This window comes from Nicotiana tabacum, chromosome 23 (assembly GCF_000715075.1).
Source record: "Nicotiana tabacum cultivar K326 chromosome 23, ASM71507v2, whole genome shotgun sequence".
Lineage (NCBI taxonomy): Eukaryota > Viridiplantae > Streptophyta > Magnoliopsida > Solanales > Solanaceae > Nicotiana > Nicotiana tabacum.
The window spans coordinates 104,671,941-104,696,354 of NC_134102.1; the positions used below are offsets into that span (position 1 = coordinate 104,671,941).

General features: G+C 37.6%; 1 protein-coding gene across 5 annotated transcripts; it reads right to left on the reverse strand.

Moving 5' to 3' along the window:
* Positions 1–1,235: 1,235 nt before the first annotated feature.
* Positions 1,236–22,347, reverse strand: LOC107791886 (uncharacterized). 5 transcript variants are annotated; one of them, XR_001649362.2, is made up of 16 exons: positions 22,046–22,347; positions 21,327–21,414; positions 15,831–15,891; positions 15,578–15,714; positions 7,626–7,678; positions 7,468–7,537; positions 7,257–7,387; positions 6,891–7,061; positions 6,511–6,804; positions 5,931–5,978; positions 5,774–5,814; positions 4,914–5,001; positions 4,638–4,833; positions 4,372–4,503; positions 2,638–3,345; positions 1,236–2,486 (listed from the first exon to the last, which is right to left on the reverse strand). XR_001649362.2 is itself a non-coding variant. In XM_016614029.2 (15 exons), the coding sequence occupies exons 1-15, from the start codon at positions 22,212–22,214 to the stop codon at positions 2,733–2,735; spliced, it is 2,292 nt and encodes a 763-aa protein (XP_016469515.2). In that variant the 5' UTR covers positions 22,215–22,347; the 3' UTR covers positions 2,490–2,732. The 5 variants fall into 5 exon arrangements, 1 of the variants encoding a protein (XP_016469515.2); XR_001649365.2 differs by having other exon boundaries at positions 2,277–2,402; positions 2,676–3,345; XR_001649364.2 differs by having other exon boundaries at positions 2,277–2,486; positions 2,676–3,345.
* Positions 22,348–24,414: the final 2,067 nt, after the last annotated feature.

The window sequence follows — 24,414 nt, forward strand, 5'->3', positions numbered from 1 at the left end:
ATTAAACCAGACAATAAGTCAACAGCATATAAATGTCGCGCACCAAACCCACCCAGCCACTCAAAATTTTGAGTGGGTCTGATTTAGAATAAATAAAATAATAGATTAATCTGGCACAAAATCAAACTAATCCATTCAAAAAATAAGGTCAACTTGACGTACCTAGAAAGCCCAAATTTACCCATAAAAAAACAAAGAAATGACACCATATAGCCACTTTAAAGGGTTGATATTTAAAAATTAATCAGTACGTCCTAAATTTCAATTTTTCAATTCAGTTTTGCAGTATAAAAGTGTCCCGAAATTAAAATTTTTAGTTTAAAATTTCAGAACAGAATAAGCATTGGCAAATCTCTAAATAACACCCTGAAAATGGCTACATGTGCACTTGCCCCCAAAACAGCCGTCAAGTAGATGGAATTCTCCGTTAGTTTGACTTGAATTGGTAATGCACAGGTTGCGTTATTAACTGTTACTCAACCCTAACTGAACCAACCGAGTTTTACCCAAGCAACTTTAGAGGTCAGGGCATGACCTGTTCATCTCAGCCAATTTCGTACTAAGCCAAAATTAAATTCACCCGCTTAACAGCTCTAGGCTTAAAGTTGCAAGTATCCCTACAGTTAGATCAGGCCAAATAACTGATGCTTAATAATACACAACACCAATATTATTAGCTAAAAGAAGAACCTGCATGGTAAGAGACCGATTTACGACTGCCCGTATAAAGTACATCCAATAAGGCTGAGTGCAATTATATTGAAGAGCCCATCGACAATCCTACTTTGAGAAAATTACTGTAGGAGTGTTTCTCCCAGTTCACAAAATTTTCTTTGAAGGAATTATGAAATGATGAAAGAGCTCGGTCCTTTTTCTTTTCGGCCCTCCCCTTCTCCTGATTTACTTTTTGGTGCGTGTGTGTAGTGTGGGGGGAGGTTGAAGGCACTAATGAAGTATGACGTATTGTCAGTGCAACCTTGACGCTCACCAATTCCTTTGCATTTTCCGAAGAACACAAAGAAAACAAAACGAGTGAGCCCGTTGTCTTTCTTTTGAGCGCGGAGGGGGAGGGGGGTTTCTGGAGGGACGGCAAGGAAAGTGTTTCAAGAAGAAATAAGGATAATGCATGGCTTGGAAGCAAGCAACAGTTCAGCTACTACTCTGTTGAACAAGCGTGTATTAATCAATCTAATTAACTATGCAATAAAGTGCCTGCTATATGGCAGATAAATCACACAAGTAAATCCTCCCGTTTCTGATTCATGCACCACATGGCACATACTGTACCTAGCGACATTAGGCAAAAAACATAAGCACCCGATACTTACACAAAAACTATGTACTAGTAATTTATAATGGTTAAATAAAAATTGGGGTATATATTTGTAAATGTACATGTGAGAACATGTCACATTAGGACTAGGTTGGTGTAATACTGGATGTAATTACGTTTTTTTCCTTGTCAATAGTTGGTGACTAGTTGCCTCTTCATCCCGATTGATCTGGTCTCAACCTACCTCAAACAGAACTCTCCTAAAATACTTTGACAGCGAATACTTGTTTGTGACGAACCACATAAGCAATATACGTGAAAACATATCGAGCGCCACTATAACGTACTGTTGTCGACAAACCACACTTTCCTAGACATCCGTAAAAACCATGGAGATTGTGTCAGACAGCATACATCCCGACATCATCTAATACGGGTCTGAACATGGTCACACCATTGCCATCCTAGGATTTATGTTTAATTAGAATTTAACATTTCTTTACTTCCAAATTAATATATTGGGAGCTTTCATTAAGAAATTGAATGCGATCCCGTTTGTTCTCGTCCAGGAATTCTCAGAGGAATTGCGTCATGTTCCAGGTAATGCCAGGCCACACTTTTACCACCGTGCAATGTAATAGAGGCCCACTTGGGGTACCATGATACAAGATCTTAAATTAGAACTAATCTTGTCGCAGTGAACCAAGGAAGGTTCCACAAGTGCTTGTGCATCTCTTGTTCGAATATAGGCATCTCACCAACATATCGCGGTATAACTTTATCGTAAGTTATGTTATCATAGTATTCATAGATTATATTGACGGGTATCATAGCAATTATTATTTTATTTGATAGATTTAGTTGGTAGGTAAAAGGAATTGGTAGGTGGACCAAATTAAGTGAATAGGACTCGAAGAGGAACTTGTCCCAGATCCAGTGAAAGCGGTTGAACTTACCTGCAGTAAGCATTAACAAACCTATTCCAAATTCAAGACAGAGAACATACCTCAAATCAGCTTCCATACCTTTGTCCAAAAGGATTGTTGGGCAGCATATAAAATGATCCAAAATACTATTTGTAACCAGATGGCTTCTGGTTAAAACCTTTGTCTAGCATCCAGACCTCACACTAAAGAAGTGAAGAGGATTAGTTAGGAATATGAACAAAGGTTAGTCATGATGTTACTGTCCAAAAGCCGACCATTCTACAGATCTGTACCAACAAAGCCAACAGATATTGCAAATTAGATCCTAAAATACCTATGTATTTTATAAGTTGTAGGGACCTATATATTTCCATCAACTATAGGGATATAAAAGACCATATACCAAAGCTACAACAAAACCAAGTTAATACAAAGTACCTATTTGAAAGGAAACAGGAACCTGGTTGATCACCTACACTGATTTGAGCGCAACTTCATTTACAAGTTTACCACATGAGTCATGTTCATTACCCTCAATGAACTCTTTTTCGCTTGTGATAATAATCGTCTCTGTGATCTTCATAAGAGCCGCTGCTTCTCCGTCTCTTGTTGTCATGTACCTCATTGGTGGAGTCTCTTGCATGGGGCCTGGAGTACTTTGGATCATGCCCAAAGCCCCTCTCTTTGAATCGTGCTTTCTGGTGCACAGGTGAACTAGGTTCTAGTGCAGAACTTGGGTGATGCTTCTGATGAGATTCTCTTACATGAGAATCGACTCTGTATTTACGATCAGAGGCTTGATAGTGATCCAAAGTAGAATCACACTCATGGCGCTTTCTTGAGTCCCGATTATGGTGTTGATGACTTTCTCTCCTTCGCTTACCAGAACTACTAGGAAAACCATCAGTGACAGAATTGGACCTGTCAGAGTGACGAGGCACCTTATCTCTACTAGCAGATGAGGAATGAGGACTTCTCTCCCTTCTTTTCTCAACATGGAGGTGCTTTCTCCGTGTTTTTCGAACAAAGCTGTCCCCAGAACAGCTTGTACTTGGTTCCCTCTCCTTATGGAACTTTCCTGATGCTTCTCGATCATTTTTTGGGTAATGCTCCTTAACGTTTGACTCAGCCTGACAATATTGCCCACTGTAATATGATAGTGTTAATTAAAATATAGTTCAATCAGACAATTGCTACATGAAAAGGAAAGCAAATTAAAAGAAAAGTAGAAAACTATAGAAGGATCAAGGATGAGAGGTTGGAGGCAGGATAAAGGCAAAAGAAGTATGACAAGTACTGAAATGAAACTCAGTACTATTATGTGTTATAAATTCTCAGCTTATTCTAGAGAAGGACAAAGGAAATAACAAAATTCTTCAAAGGGAAAGCACTAGAATATTTGGCTACATATGATTAAAGTGGTCAAGAAGAATCCTGTTTGACCATACTTTGAAGGGAAAGAATGCACTTTTTTACTTCAGCAGGAAAGCATCAAGAGTCAGACACGAGGACTGATGTCAATGAATTCAATATTGTATGACATTGAAATGCGGAGTGAATTTGTCAAGGTTGAAAAATCTAATTTTGGAAAGTAGCAACCTTCTTAAAGTCTATAGTTGGCCTTTGTCAAACCTGCTTTAACTGTAAAATCTGACAAGATGACAAATAAATCATTGGATTTTAGACGGAGCCTTAGCCAGCAAAAACAAGGGAGATACTTGGGAGCAATCAAAGGAGAGAGATAATTGACTGATCGATATTCTACAGTAATCTTGAAATCAGCAATTCCAGAAAACAAATGACACATCAAAGTACTAAGAGACATAACATATATTCACAAAACATATTGTTCAGATGGTCCCATTGTTGCTTGTAATAAGTGTTTGAGTGATAATGTGACAAAAGGAAAAGTATGCATGCTACCACTAATCAGCAACCATTTGAGATGTGATAATTCAGAATTTGAGAGGATCGCGAGGGAGAGGAACAATGGGACTGATTTAACCAAAACCGAATCATATCCACTCCAAATAATGCCTTACATCTAGCTAAGATCCAAAAGCAATCTATGACATATAAAATTTGGAAGGCTACTTCCTGTTTTAGATATTGCGAGAGCGAAATAAACCTGTGCCAATCACACTCTACGACTGATTTATGTAGCAGACTTACCTTCCCAGTTTTTCATTCTGAATTCTGCTTTTATCTTCCGCAAGCTGGAGGCCCATGTACTCGTATTGGTTCAGCGGTAGATCATCTCTGTTTCCAGCTGGAAGTGCCATACCACCCATTCTCATGATTCCTCTGCAAGAAGTTTCCAGGGTCTTAAATTCATTTGGATCTTAAAAGGATAAAGGACATTCATTTAGATAAATGACAACAAGCACCCTTTGAGCTACAAAAGTTCATCAAATATATCCACCTAAAGAACTACTTACCCAGGTAAAGGCACGCCACCATGCATTGATCGCATATAAGGAGCAGTAAAAGGTGTTGGAGGAACCATATAAGCATTAAATGGAGCATTTCCAGCATTACCATACATATTTGCAAATGGCCTCAATGTGGAATATGTATTGCTATTCCAGTAAGGTGATGGATAGCCAGGAAACCCACCCGTAAGCATGGGATTTCCTGATTCAAGCACAACCACAGCAAAAAGATTTCAGACATCGTATTGCATATGATGTGAATTAAACAAACAATGGGCATACCTGTCTGAAGCATCGGATTTGGATTGGAAGCAAAAGCGCAGTCTCTGATGAGATGATCAGGAGAACCACACATGTAACAGTTACGGTCCTAAGATCAATTAAGATAAACTATCATCAGTTTATGCCTACAGGCCCTACACTACAAAGCAGCATGACTAATTAAATAATCATTTTTCTTTCCCAATCAGTACATAAAGATTATATATCTTTCTCTGGCTATCACTGATCAATAAACCAAAATTGTTGTATAACTTAAACATTGCCAGGATATCAGGAACAATGTATTTTAATACAAATTAGTTTCAAGCCACAGGAAAAAAAAAGTAGAAATGTTTCTTGATTCTAGAACCAGCGTTAGAAGTAACAACAAGGACGATAGTTTTACCTTTTTTTCCAGTAAGGCAAAAGTAGAAAAATGTCCGGACTCGGGATCCACAAATCACTAATAAGAACATGCTTCTTTCTTAAATAAGCGAAAAAGCATAAGTTAAAGTAACGCCAGCAAAGTAAATACACTTCCTCCAATAAAGCTTAACATAGCCAAGTAGAAAGTAAATGAAGACATCAAGAAAGAACATGCATTTATACGCAAAACATGGGTTGATGTTTGTGAAGGCATTACAAATAACTCAAAATTAAGCCTAAAATCACTGACCATGCTCAGCCTGAAGTAAGACTAACCTCTCTTTAAAGCATATAGGTCAATTTCATCTTAAAATCAAAGAAAAATGGAAACAAGAACCCAAGATAAGATACAGAAAAGCTTCAGCTGTTATAGTTTTATAATGGTTAGCACACATGTCCACATGAAAATACCATAAAACAGTAGCCAAGTATACTGGATAAAAGTTGCATAATACCTTTTTAACTCTACCAGCAGGCAGAAAATTCACGTCCCCGCCTGCATTAAGACATATAAGCAACAAAAGATTTGTTACTAATGAGAAAAAATCAGCATTAAGATAGCAAAAGATCCAGAACGAAATTCAGAATGCCAGTACCACCAGTAAACCCTACCTCTTGTGTCACACCACTGGCCTTTATTCTTCTTGATGGAAGAATCAGCTGTAATCAAATAGTCCGTGAATAAGTACATTAAAACCACTATACAGAGCAATAATCCAGGAGACAAAGCAAATATAGGGACTGTAAAAGTAAAACAAATCTCAACCTTTTACCGCATGCAGTGATACAACTTGTTTTAGTCAAGAGACAATCAATTTGAACAGTGCTTATTTCCTTTTTACATTTTTTATCACAACTTAGTAGGTGGGGACGAAAAACCTAAAACATCCAATGCTCTAGAGCAATGCAAAAAGTTACTAAACAAAACCAGCTAAAAGGATACGACAATGAGTACAATAACATTGAAGCTCAAATCTATGTAAGATAGTGATTGGAAAAGAAAATCAGTTTTTTTCTTGAGTAAAGATTACAAACCAGAATTGACTTTGCTTTTCTTTCATAGTGAAGTGGGGACAGGGGCGGCACTTGCAAACATTGGATATTGAGATGTTCACCATTTAAAAGAGAACCATACGAACATTTCACATGCAGAAGAAATAGCTACAAAAACTAGTCAGTTATGAGCTAATACCTTCATCCTGAACATGTGAATGAAGCAAATTAAGAGGCTTGCTTTCACCCTGACAACCTTCTGGGTCATCAGGTACACTTGGAAAATTCCAGTGATTAGCATATCGACCTCTTCCTCCATCCATATGTTGCATTGTCCTTGAATTCTTCCGAATAAGTGAGTCATAAAAAGATTCTGCCATTACTTGATTGGATCCTTTTCCGGTAGCTGAGGGTGAATGAGGCATCTCTGGTTCCCGTTGTACAACAGTAACAGCACAGGAAACATCCTTCACCTGAATTCCAGATTCACCATCTGCATTGAGAAGCAGGTCAGTCAGCCCTCATTCACTAGCAGTCTCTTTTCAAGATTCACATTTCTCATATAGCAATCATTTTCACCTGGAGCATATTTGCGTAAAGCATTTTCTGACCCAGTGACAACCATCTGAGATTCAAGAAAATGCTCAATCGCTTGCCTGAGAGATAAATTTGGTAGCAGATTTTCCACTTTACATCTACTAGAAAGGCATTTTGGGCACATCGCCTTTTCAAGAAGAACTAGACGAATGCCTACAGATACCCAGAAAAATTAGAAGTATATTCTCAATGATGAATATATATCCAAGAACAGAAGATGCTTAAATGATAAAAAAAGGCAAATCGCAAAGGTGATGAAAATGCGCACATTTCAAAAGAAACAAATGCATGATCGAAGCAGGGACAGATGAATCGATGAAATTGCTCAATAATGCAGATACTACTCACATTTCTCACAAAAACTGTGCTGGCAACAAGGTATCATCACAGCATCCTTAAAAAAGGTGTTGCAGAGAGGGCATTTCAGTTCTGCTGGCAAATTACAATTGGGCAATGCTGGAAAATTGGGGCTTACCACCCTTTATCCATAAGACAACAAACATCAGCTGTGCTTATGGGCTAAATGAATGACTAAAATAGAAGGTAGAGAACATAATACTTTTGCAATGTTGCCACTTCTCCAGTTTTTGGTTCAGGTAATTTTGCGTCATTCTTGCTTTGATTAGAACCTGAGACAAATTCAACCAATTTTTTTCAAAAAAAAAAAAGAACAAAAAGAAAATCACCTTCTAAGATATACATAACACTAAGACCAACCTCTTTGGATAGCTTGACTTAGGTCACTTGAATCAAGCTTTTGATTCTGAAACCTGGACGAAAGGAGAATCGCATTAATTCCTTTTTTATGAATTAAGGTGTTATCATTAAAAAGGCATCAAGAAGCTACATAAGAAAAAAAAGGGTACAAAGAGAGATGACGGTTAGCTATGCTAATACAAAAAAGCAATGCTAGGATAGGATAAGGGAGCTAACAAAGTCCAAAAAATAGTCGGTGCTAGTTACAGGGGTCATGTAGTTCCAACCAAAAAGACAAACTAAACATCTAGCCTTGAGAAAACAAGCTGGAGTTGAGACACCACCAAAACGTCTGCGATTTCTCTCTGTCCAGATACACCAAAAAATAGGTGCTGGGATCATTTTCCATATCCTTCTGATGGCCTTATCAACTTTTCACAAAAACCAGCTATCATAGGCTTCCCTGACTGACGGATGACCCATGATAATCCAAAAATGGAGCATCACATTAATTACACCAGACATGTTTCATGCAAAAAATAAAAATAAAAAGATCGCATGGTCCCATTGACATGATTGCAATTGAAATGAGAATTGAAGGCAGAAGCAAGAAACACCAAGTCTCTCACTGGTCCTCGTATTAGTTATATATGTAACAAGCTCGGTACATATGATTTGTATGCACCGGCTTGAGGGGGAGTGTTAATTTACAGCATGTATATAGTGTAGTATTGTCCCACATTGGTAGAGGAGTAGTATGTCCTTGTATAGTATAGCTATAAATAAGGACCTCTTGTGTAGTATTATTCATTCATTCAATATATCAATAACATATTTTCTCCCGTGCCTTCTCACATGGTATCAGAGCAATTGTGAGAGACTTATCGCTGTGCATAAATTCCAGCGATTCCGGGAAAGAGAAATCAGTATTTTTTAAGGTTGTTTTCTATCTGCTTCATTTCTGTCAGTGTTGTGCAAAATCCAACACTACCACAAGAGTCGTCACTGTCCGGAGACCAAACCCCAGTGAACAACTCCGGCAGAAGCAGCCTCACGCGCCTCCACGACTGCCTGTACTTGACCCAAGTAAGTAGACATATCCAATTCCTGCTTCTTTAAGTTTGTCATCCGTGATATCACATCATAGAAGCGAGATATGTCATTAGTGTATAAGGTGCGTGCCTTTGCCCAAACCAAATAACATGTCTGGAATGGACGAAACAAGGGCATCAACTTGGAATCAATAGATCGACACAAGATGCTACATAACTGAGCATCGATTTTTCCCCAAAGTGCTATTGCCTTTTCATCTCCATCGCTAGACTGTTTGATTAGATGATCTTGAACACCTTGACCTCTACACCATAACTCGACAGATGAAGCCCAAGCTAAGTAGTTTGAACCTCCCATTAAAGGTTCCGAGGTAATAATAGCACTAGAGTTTCCAGAACTCGTGTTTCTAGACCCAAAAGCATCAAATCCCAAAGACATTGTTGCAAATTATTACCAAATAGGAGAAAGAATCAACTGTAATCCACTGAAACAGTGTACGGAAACACAGAAACAGAATACTGAAATACTGTAACTGCCGGAATCTACTGTAGCTGTCGGAATAGTACTGTAGCTACCGGAAAAAACTCAAAGTTGTCGGAATGAAATGAAAACAGTAGGGGTAGGATCGGAATTACCAGGCGACCCAACTGTTCTGAAGGAAGATTTTCAAAAAATGGCCGGAAGTGGTCGTACGCGCCGGCGCGTGAGCTCACGCGCGTGAGCTTCTGTTTTCTCTGTTCTTGCATCTCAGACAATGAATGTTCGGGCATCTCAAACTATGGAGCATAGACGAGAAGGAGGTCGTTTTGGAAGATCTAGACCCAAGTGTTCTTATTGTCACAAACTTGGACACACTCGTGAAATGTGTTATTCCTTACATGGTCGTCCACCCAAAAATGCTTACATTGCTCAGACCGAGACTCCAGGTAACCAAGGATTTTCTTTATCTAAAGAAGAATATAATGAGCTCCTTCAGTATCGAGCAAGTAAGCAGACATCTCCACAAGTAGCCTCAGTTGCTCAGACTGATACTTCTGTTTCTGGTAATTCTTTTGCTTGTGTTTCCCAGTCTAGCACTCTTGGCCCATGGGTCATGGACTCCGGCGCTTCTGATCACATCTCTGGTAATATATCACTTTTGTCAAATATTGTATATTCACAGTCTCTTCCCACTGTTACTTTAGCCAATGGATGTCAAACTAAGGCAAAAGGAGTTGGACAAGCTAATCCCTTGTCTTCTATCACCCTAGATTCCGTTCTTTATGTCCCTGGCTGTCCTTTTAGTCTTGCATCTGTTAGTCGTTTGACTCGTGCCCTCCATTGTGGTATATACTTTATTGACGATTCTTTTATTATGCAGGACCGCAGTACGGGACAGACAATTGGTACAGGACGTGAATCAGAAGGCCTTTACTACCTTAACTCACTCAGTTCTTCCACAACATGTCTAGTTACAGATCCTCTAGATCTAATCCACAGACGTTTAGGACATCCGAGTTTATCCAAATTTCAGAAGATGGTGCCTAGTTTATCTAGTTTGTCTACATTAGATTGTGAGTCGTGTCAACTTGGGAAACATACCCGAGCCTCCTTTTCGCGTAGTGTTGAGAGTCATGCAGAGTCTGTCTTCTCCTTAGTTCATTCTGATATATGGGGTCCTAGTAGAGTCAGTTCATCCTTGGGATTTCGTTACTTTGTCAGTTTCATTGATGATTATTCAAGATGTACTTGGCTTTTCTTAATGAAAGATCGTTCTGAGTTATTTTCTATATTCCAGAGTTTCTGTGCTGAAATCAAAAACCAATTTGGTGTTTCTATTCGCATTTTTCGCAGTGATAATGCCTTAGAATATTTATCTTCTCAATTTCAGCAATTTATGACTTCTCAGGGAATTATTCATCAGACATCTTGTCCTTATATCCCTCAGCAAAATGGGGTTGCTGAGAGAAAGAATAGGCACCTTATTGAGACTGCTCGCACACTTCTAATTGAATCTCGTGTTCCGTTGCGTTTTTGGGGCGATGCAGTTCTCACAACTTGTTATTTGATTAATCGGATGCCTTCATCTCCCATCAAGAATCAGATTCCGCATTCAGTATTGTTTCCCCAGTCACCCTTATACTCTCTTCCACCTCGTGTTTTTGGGAGCACGTGTTTTGTTCATAACTTAGCCCCTGGGAAAGATAAGTTAGCTCCCCGTGCTCTCAAGTGTGTCTTCCTTGGTTATTCTCGTGTTCAGAAGGGATATCGTTGTTATTCTCCAGATCTTCGTAGGTACCTTATGTCAGCTGACGTCACAAAGATAAGTTAGCTCCCCGTGCTCTCGAGTGTGTCTTCCTTGGTTATTCTCGTGTTCAGAAGGGATATCGTTGTTATTCTCCAGATCTTCGTAGGTACCTTATGTCAGCTGACGTCACATTTTTTGAGTCTAAACCTTTCTTTACCTCTGCTGACCACCATGATATATCTGAGGTCTTACCTATACCGACCTTTGAGGAGTTTACTATAGCTCTTCCTCCACCTTCGACCACAGAGTTTTCATCCATACCAACCGTTGAGGAGTCTAGTGTTGTTCCCCCTAGTTCCCCGGCCACAGGAACACCACTCTTGACTTATCATCGTCGTTTGCGTCCTCCATCAGGCCCAACTGGTTCTCGTACTGCACCTGACCCTGCTCCTGCTGCGGACCCTGCTCCTAGTACACCGATTGCACTTCGGAAAGGTATAAGGACCACACTTAACCCTAATCCTCATTATGTCGGTTTGAGCTATCATCGTCTGTCATCTCCCCATTATGCTTTTATATCTTCTTTGTCCTCAGTTTCCATACCTAAGTCTACAGGTGAAGCGTTGTCTCATCCAGGATGGCGCCAAGCTATGAGTGACGAGATGTCTGCTTTACATACAAGTGGTACTTGGGAGCTTGTTCCTCTTCCCTCAGGTAAATCTACTGTTGGTTGTCGTTGGGTTTATGCAGTCAAAGTTGGTCCCGATGGACAGATTGATCGACTTAAGGCCCGTCTTGTTGCCAAAGGATATACTCAGATATTTGGGCTCGATTACAGTGATACCTTCTCTCCCGTGGCTAAAGTGGCTTCAGTCCGCCTTTTTCTATCCATGGCTGCGGTTCGTCATTGGCCCCTCTATCAGCTGGACATTAAAAATGCCTTTCTTCACGGTGATCTTGAGGATGAGGTTTATATGGCAACCACCTGGTTTTGTTGCTCAGGGGGAGTCTCGTGGCCTTGTATGTCGCTTGCGTCGGTCACTTTATGGCCTAAAGCAGTCTCCTCGAGCCTGGTTTGGTAAGTTCAGCATGATTATCCAGGAGTTTGGCATGATTCGTAGTGAAACTGATCACTCTGTGTTTTATCGGCACTCTGCTTCAAGTCTCTGTATTTATCTGGTAGTCTATGTTGATGATATTGTTATTACTGGCAATGATCAGGATGGTATTACCAACCTGAAACAGCATCTCTTCCAGCACTTCCAAACTAAGGATCTAGGCAGATTGAAGTACTTTCTGGGTATTGAGGTTGCCCAGTCTAGCTCAGGTATTGTTATTTCTCAAAGAAAATATGCTTTAGACATTCTTGAGGAGACGGGGATGATAGGTTGCAGACCTGTTGACACTCCGATGGATCCGAATTCTAAACTTATGCCAGGACAGGGGGAGCCGCTTAGCGATCCTGCAAGCTATAGGCGGCTGGTTGGAAAATTAAATTATCTCACAGTGACTAGACCCGACATTTCCTATCCTGTGAGTGTGGTAAGTCAGTTTATGAATTCTCCCTATGATAGTCATTGGGATGCAGTTGTCCGCATTATTCGATATATAAAATCGGCTCCAGGCAAAGGGTTACTCTTTGAGGATCGAGGTCATGAGCAGATCATTGGATACTCAGATGCTGATTGGGCAGGATCACCTTCTGATAGACGTTCTACGTCTGGATATTGTGTTTTAGTAGGAGGAAATTTGGTGTCCTGGAAGAGTAAGAAACAGAATGTAGTTGCTCGGTCTAGTGCAGAAGCAGAATATCGAGCAATGGCTATGGCAACATGTGAGCTAGTCTGGACCAAACAATTGCTCAAGGAGTTGAAATTTGGTGAAATCAGTCGGATGGAACTTGTGTGCGATAATCAAGCTGCCCTTCATATTGCATCAAATCCGGTGTTCCATGAGAGAACTAAACACATTGAGATTGATTGTCACTTCGTCAGAGAAAAGATACTTTCAGGAGAGATTGCTACAAAGTTTGTGAGGTCAAATGATCAACTTGCAGATATCTTCACCAAGTCTCTCACTGGTCCTCGTATTAGTTATATATGTAACAAGCTCGGTACATATGATTTGTATGCACCGGCTTGAGGGGGAGTGTTAATTTACAGCATGTATATAGTGTAGTATTGTCCCACATTGGTAGAGGAGTAGTATGTCCTTGTATAGTATAGCTATAAATAAGGACCTCTTGTGTAGTATTATTCATTCATTCAATATATCAATAACATATTTTCTCCCGTGCCTTCTCACAAAGGGAAATGCATTTTACTGATACAACCTTTGGAACCAAGATTGAAAATCAGCAGAAGCAAGAGAAGGTGAACATTTCCCATCTACTTGAGCCTTAAGTAGACAAAGTTACCTAGTACCTTTACTCGCAAATACCTAGTGAATTGACCGAGCTGTACACAAAATGGCCCAGACACCACCTTCACCCCTCCCCCCCCCCCCAAACAAAAAAAAGTTAGAGAGAGACTACCACTCCTTAGGCTAGAGTCAAGGAGCAACCAAATATATATTATGGCCCGACATTCTATGCAATTTGTTATCATATTTTCACACAAATAAAGACAGACTAGGCAGAGATATAAATTGCATACAAATGCAGGAGCCTAAGAACCAAGTCCCTAACCCATCTGCGACTGAAAAATTAGGTATGCAGGCCCTCAAAAAATAAGAATTTAGATACAGGAGAACGAATAGAGGAAGAAGGGAGGCGGAACACCACATACGTAATTACACCTCTTCAGTGTATTGCCCGAAAGAATTATTATGGCGTGTAGCAAGGACATCAGAATATGGTGAAAAATGCGGAAAGAGAGAACTTTGGGGGACTGTAATGGTGTTGGCCACTCCCTCTACCATTCTCCACTTAAATACCAAGCTTTTATCTGCGGCGTGGTCCAAACTTGTTGACGTGTGCATAACCCCACACATGACGCGTTGCACTCTTACCACTAAACCAAAACCTTAAGGGCAAATTGAATGTTACTTGCAGATAGCAACATCTTTACCTAGTTCTCGTTTTATTTGTACACTTTTCTATACTAGAGAAATTATTTTTGGGTCCAATAAAATCTCATTTACTTCCCCAAAAGAGAAAGTTCAGAATCTTAAGCATTGGCAGCAGGTACTACATCACTTCCTTTTATGGAATAGGAAAAGGTCTTTAAAACAAAACTTGCTAGAGGTATGGTTAAGTAGGTTTTACATCAATTTACTTCCAACACTTCACTAGAAATGTTAGTTTACAGTGTCAAGTTTGACTTCTAACATTTTTTGAGATCAAACAATATAATGGATGATAAGAAATGGACCTTGAGCCTAATTCAAAGGATGAGAAGAAATGAACATTAGGCGTAACTCAACCCCAAAAAGCTAGCTCATGAGGTGATGCAAATAATCTCGTCCCACATCGATGTGAGACACTAACAAAATTCAAATGGCTTAAATAGTACAACTACCAAGAAAAGATCCTTAAAAACATACTTTTCTAAAATTGAGTCACACAATTGCTAATAAACAATATATAGAAAGACAATGATTTGGATAAAATATAGTGTTTCAATCGCTTTTTTACCATTATCAAAAGTATGAAACAAAATTCGAATTTACTAGAGAACATAAAATCATGGTATCTGCCATTTTCTTTGATCGACGAATCATTGTATCTATTGTACTATGCAGGATTTAATTTTGTTAAAATAAAGAATATTTTTCAAAGAGTACTAGGAAAAAAACTTCGGAATAATTGGAGGGCCATACATCAAGAATTTGTGGTTAGAGGATTTTTTTTCTTTTTTTTATAAGTCAAAATATTAATCATGAAACACCAAGAGGTGTCAAAAGTATGCACATGTTGCTCATATGACTTGACTCGAGTCACGCATAGGTATTTATGAAGTTTACAGAAAGAAAAGTAGAAGTCATGACTAATCTTTCTTTACTTTTTTTTCCCTTTACTTTCCTTTGTTTAATAAAGATATTATGAACAAAGAGAAACCTATAAAATAAGCGTATACAACATTATACATGCCAGTAATATTAAGGAGCAAAGGGTTCCTCTTGGTCAAGCCTCCAGGACAAACTTTCAGCTTACAAAAGCTTCCTAAGAATAAAAACACAACATTCTATTTGTTCACTCAACTGATGAACCTTGAATATCTGTCATATATTTCGGTCTTTATCAAGATCTTGAAGTATTGGAAAAACTATCATGCTACTGCTAGTATCCACACAAAAAAACATAAGTTTAGCAAAGTATATACTTGTAGGAAATACAAAGGAGAGTACAATGTAACATATTGGTTAAACAAGCTATCCCCTGCTTCCTTTTCAGTTTAACATTATTCAAGTATAAAGTATCAGTAATCCACTAACTAGCAGCTACTTATGCAGCGTAGCTGAATAGTGCACAGAAGCATATATGTAAAGCAGTTGGTTTTAAAGCTATTCCACTTTTATTTTATTATTATTATTATTATTATTATTATTATTATTATTAAATTTTCTGCATTTTATGGTGGTGGGGGTAGGGGGAGGTAATCTTACTGAGGTTACTCAATGAACCAGAAATATACTCTCTTTTGCTGAATAGAAACTTACTCCAAATTGAAAAAGAGAGGCAGAAATAATATACCTTGGACCAGAAAGGTTTTCTTTCTCAAAGTCCCAGCAGTTCTTATTGCCAAACCCTACATCACTGTCGAGAAATGTTCCCTCAGCCACCGGACAAATGTCAGCCCCAAAGTCATCAAATACATCTACTTGCCCACTCTGTAATATATGTAAGACATGAGGCAACGTACAAAGTTTTGGGGTTGACTATCTAAAAGGGAAAAAATGATATAGGTAGCATGGGTGCGGCAAGTACAAATGGTAACCACACTTACTGCATGATAAATAGGATCAGCATCTTTCAGCCCTAATTCCTTCATTATACCAATTGGCGGCCTGTTACCATATCAGATCACATGAGAGAAACTTCAGAAAGCAGCAACAAGCTTAAATGACATATCATTATTAAAGCACTTCAGTATTTAGACAACATAGTTAGGGAAGCACAAGAATCGTGACCGACACCATAAACATTCCATACAACACAGAACCCCATTCAATGACTAAGGCAAGGCCTAAGAACTTTAACATACAAAAGGAAAACAAATAGAATATTTGGTCGCATAAGTAAGTGAAGACCAGAAACATCACCAACTAGCTTCAAGCTAATAACTAATATATATTCAACCACACTTCTGCAAGCTGGGACTCATCCAACAATAAATAGGTCAAGGTCCATATATTTCCACTTTGTTAAATTTAAGTATAGGCAACTCCCGCTTTGGGCCAAGCCCGCACGGTTTTCCTCAAAAGGCCTCACACCATTAAAAACAGACAACTCCTTATAAGTAGCTTCTTTTTCTTTTCTACTTTCCAAGTGAGACTTTGTTCACACACCCATCAATCTTCCCCTTTTACTAAGTTCCACATGAGCCATATCCATTATTTGGAGATTAATTGTGTGCCACCCACATGATCTTGAGTATTTACGGTCACCGATGCCCAGCCTATGTGTCTTCAAAGCTACGGATAAAGGTCGTAAACCCCGTAGATGGGCAAAGGCACTAAGCCAGACCCAAACGCCACTCCGTCATCTCCATAGTCCTGCAAAACAATTGACTCCGATACCAGTTATCGGGGCTAAAATGGCTCAAAGATATTCTTAACATGGTGTGATATTGTCCGCTTTGGGTCAAGCCCGCACGGTTTTTCTCCAAAAGACCTCATAACATTAAGAACATCCAACTCCTTATAAGTAGTTTCTTTTTCTTTTCTACTTTTCATATGGGGCTTTGTTCCCACACACCCAACAAGTCAATCTGTACCAAATCAGCCACCCACAAAAGTACTTCTATTTGTGAAAATTTTTGCTATTCAAAATGCCAAGATTTCTAGAGGTTCAAGCAGTAAAGCAAAGGCAGTTTGCATGTGGGAGAACTAATTGTTGTATCATAATGAATAGACTTAGAATCATGTTTCTATAAATGGGGCAGTCAAGATAAAGGAGGAAAGGTATATTAAGAAAAGAAGAACAAAATTACAATTTGGGAATTGAGTAAAGGTGGCTCTCATAAATGTTTAAGGGTTTTGGTTTTTAGCATGATTTACCAATGAATGATATTAATCAAAAAACATATCCCCCTCTTCTCCTATAGACGTCCTCTATCCAACTTCAGTATGTAATAGCAAAGTGATGATATCGAAAAGTATACCCACAATTATCCTATTTTTCTCCTCCGCTACCTGATTCTAACGCATAAGGAGAGGCTGAACTAACATCAGGCAGCATAGTAGACCCAAAAACATGGAGCAACTCAATAGAAATCCTTCATAGAGCAAAGCTTTTGTCTTTAAATGTGCATAAAGAAGGAAAAAAGGATTTTCCCAACTGACAAGGTGCTTCAGTTCATAATTAATATAACTCCATTTTGCTAAATGACATCAATAATGTCCAAATGGTCTAAATGCATGTGCAATTTCCTAGATACAAAAATTGTTCTAAACGACGTCATGCTAGATACTCATTATCGACCTCATTTATACCTTGATACCTCATTGATATCATAGGAGCAAATTCTCTATTGTATATTCAATCTTTTTTTTAACCGAGAAACTCTCGATGGTGGCGCATTGTTAGGAACTCGAAGGATAATGAGTTCGTCCCTCTATCTTTCTCCACTTAATGCCCGACTTTTGACAATGACTGGGTTCAAACCCGTGAGTGCACCTAGCACACATCACACACTGCACTTTTACCACTAGACCAAAGCCTCAGAACGATAAATCTTAGCATTGTTAATCTTTAGAGAAAACCATAAAAGCTTCTAGAAAACGAAATAATCAAACCATAAGAAATTTCCTGGATTCGATAAATCTCTGGTCATAAAAGGCTCTAAAAGTTTATTAACATCCCTATCTAGCACCTGAACAGCAAGAAAATGTATAAAACAACATTTATTTATCAGTATTAATGATTGGATCATTGTTGTAGAAAATCATATTATCGAATAGGATTCTCCGTTTTTTGTACTCATAATGGATATAGAGATTTTCCTTATTTTCATAAGGAAATAACTATTTCACCAAAATGATGGCACTCATTTATTAGGGAAAAAGAGAAGCACGCAAAGAGTTGCCAAATTAATCCTTAAGCAAACACTAAAAGGTTGTTTGGTAAGCTAATTTAGAAGTTAAACCCCAATGAATTAGGTTTGTGTCAATCTGAAAAAGAAAATAACAATTTATTACATCTTTGGATCAGGTCAAAGTACAACAACAACAAACCCAGTAGTTTCCTACAAGTGGGGTATGGGGAGGGTAAGATGTACTTTGGATCAAGTCAAAGTAAATCTTTTATTAAGAAACAACACCAAGATAATCTGGTACATCTTTGTGTTACTTAAAATATTTGTTTTGGTTGATGAGAAGAAATCGCCTAGAGTTTTTGATCGTTGCTTGGAATTGAACTCTGGTCTCCAAGATTTTCACCCACTTCAATAATTGCTACGCCACACCCTTGGGTACTTTTGTGCTACTTAAAATACTTTATAGAATCTAAGCTTTAAACGCATACAATTTCACTTGTCGATAAGTTTGATAATGGTATTTTCAGATATACTAAAATTCAACAAGTCTATAATTAACGCAACATAACCCCATCAAAGACTATCTAAGACCATGCAAAAAGACATTAAACGACTTATGCCATACTAGCAGGTAAAGTAGAAGAATTCGCCAAAATGCTCATCCAAAAGTACAAAGATCAAATTATGTATTAAATGATGCAACTTTTCACGAGATAAACTAATAATTTGAAGATTAGAGAGCTCCCATCTTGCTTTCTCTACCAATTAATTGAAGTGAGAAATGGAAACATGCACTTGCTTAATTGGGAACTAACAAATAAGACAACCTTGCATGGTAGTGTCCCCAATGAAGATGGCGTCAGCATCAGCGTCAGGAACAAAACCGATTCCTAATCTCCCCGAACTCTATGTGTAATTCCTCCATTGTGTCTAATCATGTGATGTGAAAGAATATGAACCTAGGATCACGTCCAGATTCCATCTTTGCAATACTAGCAATTTAGTATGGGATAATGCAACTTGGAAGGAAAAGTTTAGCTTAATGTGCAAGTTGGACCGAACACCACCATTATTAAAAAATAAGTTTTGCTTAATAAAAGAAAAACATGGTTTCGCTTGCATAATCCCTTTTAACGTATGGTATATATTAGTATGCAATGCTAATAGAAAAATATTTTATGGTAGTTAACATATGGTACATATTTCATGCTATGCTTGTTTTTCTTTTTGATTTTTTTTTTTTTTTTTTAACCAAAAAAAAGTTCCACTTCACTAAATATTACCAATTTGAATATGAAAAGTAAATATTTCTAATATATTTCCTTTGCCAATCCATTTTAAATCTCAAAAAATGTAGTTGTTGAAAAATAAAAACGTAAACTCAAGAATGCTCTCAATGATGTCTGTTATTTGGAAAGAGAGAAATAGAAGGGCATTTGAAGGGGTGGAACAAGATTTTGTGAAGTTGCAAAATGGTCTTTTGTTTTTAGTTTCTTTTTGGTGTACACATGATCTACTCCGTAACTATGAGAGGCTAGTCTAATAGGATTTTTGTCATAGACTGCTAGTGGTTAATGTTGTGTTCTCACTACTCTTTCGTTTTTCATAGTGCCGGGTCTATTTAGTGGTTATTGCTATTGCTTTTTATCTATTTTTTGATTTTTATGATGTTATTATTCCTTTCGTTTCTGTTGATGGTACTGATATATTATCTCTTTTTTCTTTTGGTCTTCTTGAGTTGAGGGTCTTTCGGGAACAGCATCCCTACTCCTTTGGGTGGGATTTTACTGGATCGTTGTTGTTGTTTGGTGTACACATGAGGTCCCTATTTGTATAGAGGATAGGGTCTCTTTTGTTGAGAACCATATTTTGGTGTATTCATGAGGTCACTGGGTTTTTTGTTGTTGTTGTTCTCTTTGGTATACGGTTTATACAGGGGTTCTCCCCAATTGTTAATAAAATTGTTTACCTTATCAAAAAGAAGTATGCTCTCAATGAAGCATTGTTACAGCAAGATCTCAAACCACAAACTTTGACTTGAACGCATCACCACGATTTGCGATCATTCAGTGTTATCAAAGACAGAAAGAAAAATTGAAGCCAGTTGGAGTTCTAAACGGTAAGCATTAACAAAATGCAGGATTTAATAAAGAAAGGTGTAGTTGAAGGGAAAATGTGTTCAAGAATAATGACTATAAACCCAAACCACAATTATGTAAACAAAAGAATTGGATAAGTTACAATTAGGTGAAATATTTATTGTTTGGTGTCAGTCTTTTTTGAGACACAGCCTACGGGCAACGAGGCACATGCCTTAGCGCCTTGGTATGGCTACCGCTTAAGCAAGGCAAAGCACATAGCCTATTTTGAATCTAATTTTAGGGTTTAAGCACGTCTCAAACAATCCTTTGACAACATTGCAATCATTGATAAAACAATACAACTTTCTGTTGGATTTCTAACTGACACCCTCATTTAATGAGTGATTTCAACTGCCTATGCACGGACGCTAACCATTCAAGACAATCCTTTGCGATCGCACCAGCTAACACTACAACTATAGCCAGGCTTCCACTCCACCACTTTCCAACTAGAATAAAATTACAGCCCATCCAAATATGTTTATAGCAGATACACTATTGCTGAGTGCTACACATGCATAATCGTCTCAACAAATATCAAGAAAAACTATCACATGACTATTGCCGGATACTACTCACATAGAATCAATCGCGACCAATATCAAGAAAACTATAAAAGACAGCATATGTGTCCTCTGTGGTTCTTTGAATGCGGGCATATGCAAATGGCGTTCAAAAGCGCCAACCTTCAATCGAGCAACAACTCATTTTTATACCATATAACTTCAGATCATGGTCCTCTAGCAGTTCTGTCCATGGCTCCATGCCATCCACCTCTTCCATTAACTAATATAATCGTATGTCCATCTTGTGTGACATTCATAGTGCTCTAACTCAAAAGATTACCAATAAATGCCAAGTCAACAATGCAAAGCCCATCCATAATTGAGCATCAATTCTCTTTTATACAGTTCACAAACTAATCTTACCTCATACAATACATATCCATTAGTCAGTGCAGGGAAAAGCTAAAAATCACTCTCACAGCAAAAGACGAAAGAATCTAGTTATAAAATGAATTCAATTGAGGTAATACCTAATAGTAAGACATATATTAGTAAAATTTCCTAAAGGGATTTTGCATTTCAAAGAAGTAAGAACTCACTTAGTAGCTGAAGGGATCGTTCCAGCGGGAACTCTCTTGACAATTACACTTGACCCACTCGAAATCTGAAAATTTTCGTCATTATACTCTGCAATGAATAACACAAGAAGATTATGATAAATTTCAGACATGCAAACACATATATAGGAATGCATAGATAGATGTTACTCTGATCATACATTTCAGCATACGGAATTTTTGTCCGTTGCATTGGCTTAGAACTCTCAGGAAACTACTCTCTCTCTCTCTCTCTCTCTCTCTCTCTCTCTCTCTCTCTCTCTCTCTCTCTCTCTCTCTCTCTCTCTCTCATATATTTCAATAAAAAATTCCCAAACGTAAACTTTCACATACGCACAAACACGTTGATATACGCATCTCTGAATTAAGTTAATTTTTCAAATACATGTATGTCGCCACACTCACATACACGTCACTCTCTCACACACACAATCTCTCTCTCTCTCTCTCTCTCTCTCTCTCTCTCTCGCTCTCTCGCTCTCTCTCTCTCTCTCTCTCTCTCTCGCTTGCACACTAATTAAAACTACATTTCAAACATTAAAAATCAGGAACCTATGAATATATACGCACTATCTATACTTAGCTCTATGTATCTCTGAGTTAATAAATTCCAAGCCGTGCGCATAAAGTGTAATAAATAAACGGCCAATTAATGACTCAAACAAAAACAGAAAGAAAAAAATTCAGAAGAATTAAAGGACCTTGGCCGGAGAGGGCGTCAGAGAAAACGAGATCAAAGTCCTGACAAATGTTGAGATTCTTGCGGCGGATGATCTTCAACCTCAGCTCTCGCACCGAGATAGACGGCCGGCCGTCTATATCAACGGAATCGAAGCTTGGACAGCTCCTGAATTTGAAGTGAATTGACATTGTTTTCTACCAGATCCAATTCAAACGATTGTCAAATCTATCTGTATATATATGTGGAGAGAGAGATTCGAGGGTTCTTCAGGAAGGGGGCTAATTGGCTAAACAAGTAACGGAAGTTGTAAAAACAGAAGACAACTAATTGAAGCGGTTCCTATAGAGTTTTATGACTCAGAAGAGAGGGGAGGGTCACGTGTTCTCGGCATGGCTATTACGTGTAACAACTAGTAAGACAACTGGGACACATCAAAAGTGTGCTTCGTCTGGGCCAAAACGTTAAACGTCAGCGTATTGGTAAAAACTGCATATAGTATATGTGCGTGCATAGTGTGTGTTTGATCATATACATATATGATTTAAGTAGAAAGGAGCGGGTACGCCGACCAAATATTTCGTATAACCTTATTTGAATCGTAATTTTTTGATTATTGAATTATCGATTTGAACATTTTGCTCGGTGAGTTTAAGAATAAGATATGACAATAAAGGCTACGAAATAATAAAGCTTTGTAAGTAGTAAGATATTGAACGCATACTTTAAAATTACAAAATTAAAATTTACCTTTTTTGTAATAGAGTTTAGCATTCCATATGAGTGAAGTGAAATCTTACTATAGATTCAGTAATCAAACTTTTATTGATGTGTAATCAAACTTCAAAATTTATTATCCGCTTAATGGATAATTATTTGTTACGTTATTACGATCATCATTAGTGTAGAAATAAATGTGATCAATTAGTTAAATATCCGCTTAATGGATAATTATTTGTTACCAATGGAGAATTTCTTACAATCTTAAATTCAATATTCTATGCTAGTGTTAATATATCGTCAGAAAAACATGCATACGTTGAAGCCGATATACCACAAAATGAAGCCCCGAATAGATCAAGATTGAATCAAAGTATAAATACCATGATAAAGAATCAGTCGCGGGAACAAAGATCTAATGGTTGAGCGAGCGTTCATAATATATCCTACCATGGATGAATACCATGAGGAGAACACATGAACGAGAAAGACTATGAGCGATGTGGCAACGTATTGATAAAAAGTGTCAATGTATTGGTGAAAATTGGATATATTATGTGCGTGTACGCATATATATATCTAAGTCGAAAAAAGTGGGTATGACTACACCCCACGACCAAATATTTCGTATAATCTTATTTGAATTGTAATTTCTTGATTATTGGATTATCTATTTGAATATTTTGATTGACGAGTTTAAAAATAAAATATGACACTTGAAGATTCAAAATTAGTAATGCCCTTGTAAGTAGTAATATATTGAGCGCATTTTTAAAATTACAAAAAATGACGTTATAATTTACTTTCTTGTTTAGATTTTAGCAATCCATTTATGAATAAAGTGAAATCTTACTATAGATTCAATAACCAAATTATAATTGATGTGTAATTAAACTTCAGGATTTGTTATCCTCTAAGTATTAAACTATTAAGTTTACGTTATTGCGATCATTATTGGTGTAGAAATAAACATGATCAATTGGCCAATAATTTGCTTAATGGATAATAATTTATTAACAATGGAGAATTTCTTACCATCTTAAATTCAATACTCTATGCTAGTGTTACAATATAGGTCAGCAATACATGCATAAGCTGAAGCAGATATACCACAAAATGAAGGCATGAAAAGATTAAGTTTGAATCAAAGTGTACAGAGGAAAGTAAAGAATCAATCGCGGAAACAAAAATCTAATTGTTGAGCATATTTTCACAAATATATCCTGCCATGGATGAATACCGTTAGGAATACACAAACGAGAGAGCCTACAAGCAATGAGGCAGTGTATAGTGAAAAACGTCAATAGTGAAAACCAGATATAGTATATGTGTGGACGTATAATTAAGCCGAAAGGAATGGGTACGGCTACACCCGACGACCAAATATTTCATATAACCTTTTTTGAATTGTAATTTCTTGATTATTGGATTATCTATTTGAACATTTTACTTGACGAGCTTAAAAATAAAATATGACACTAGCCGATTCAAAATAGTATTGCCTTGTAAGTAGTAATATATTGAGTGCTATTTTAATATAACAAAACGCGACGTTACAATTTACTTTCTTGAAATAGATTTTAGCAATCCATTTATGAATAAAGTGAAATCGTACTATGGATTCAATAACCAAACTATAACTGATGTGTAATTAAACTTCAAGATTTGTTA

Coding starts and splice junctions, on each gene's coding strand:
- LOC107791886 (XM_016614029.2), bottom strand. CDS start 22,214: ATGTCAATTCACTTCAAATTCAGGAGCTGTCCAAGCTTCGATTCCGTT. Junction 5,979..6,510: donor TTCACATGTTCAGGATGAAG/GTATTAGCTCAT, acceptor ATTTGATTACAG/CTGATTCTTCCATCAAGAAG. Junction 4,504..4,637: donor GGTGGCGTGCCTTTACCTGG/GTAAGTAGTTCT, acceptor AACTTCTTGCAG/AGGAATCATGAGAATGGGTG.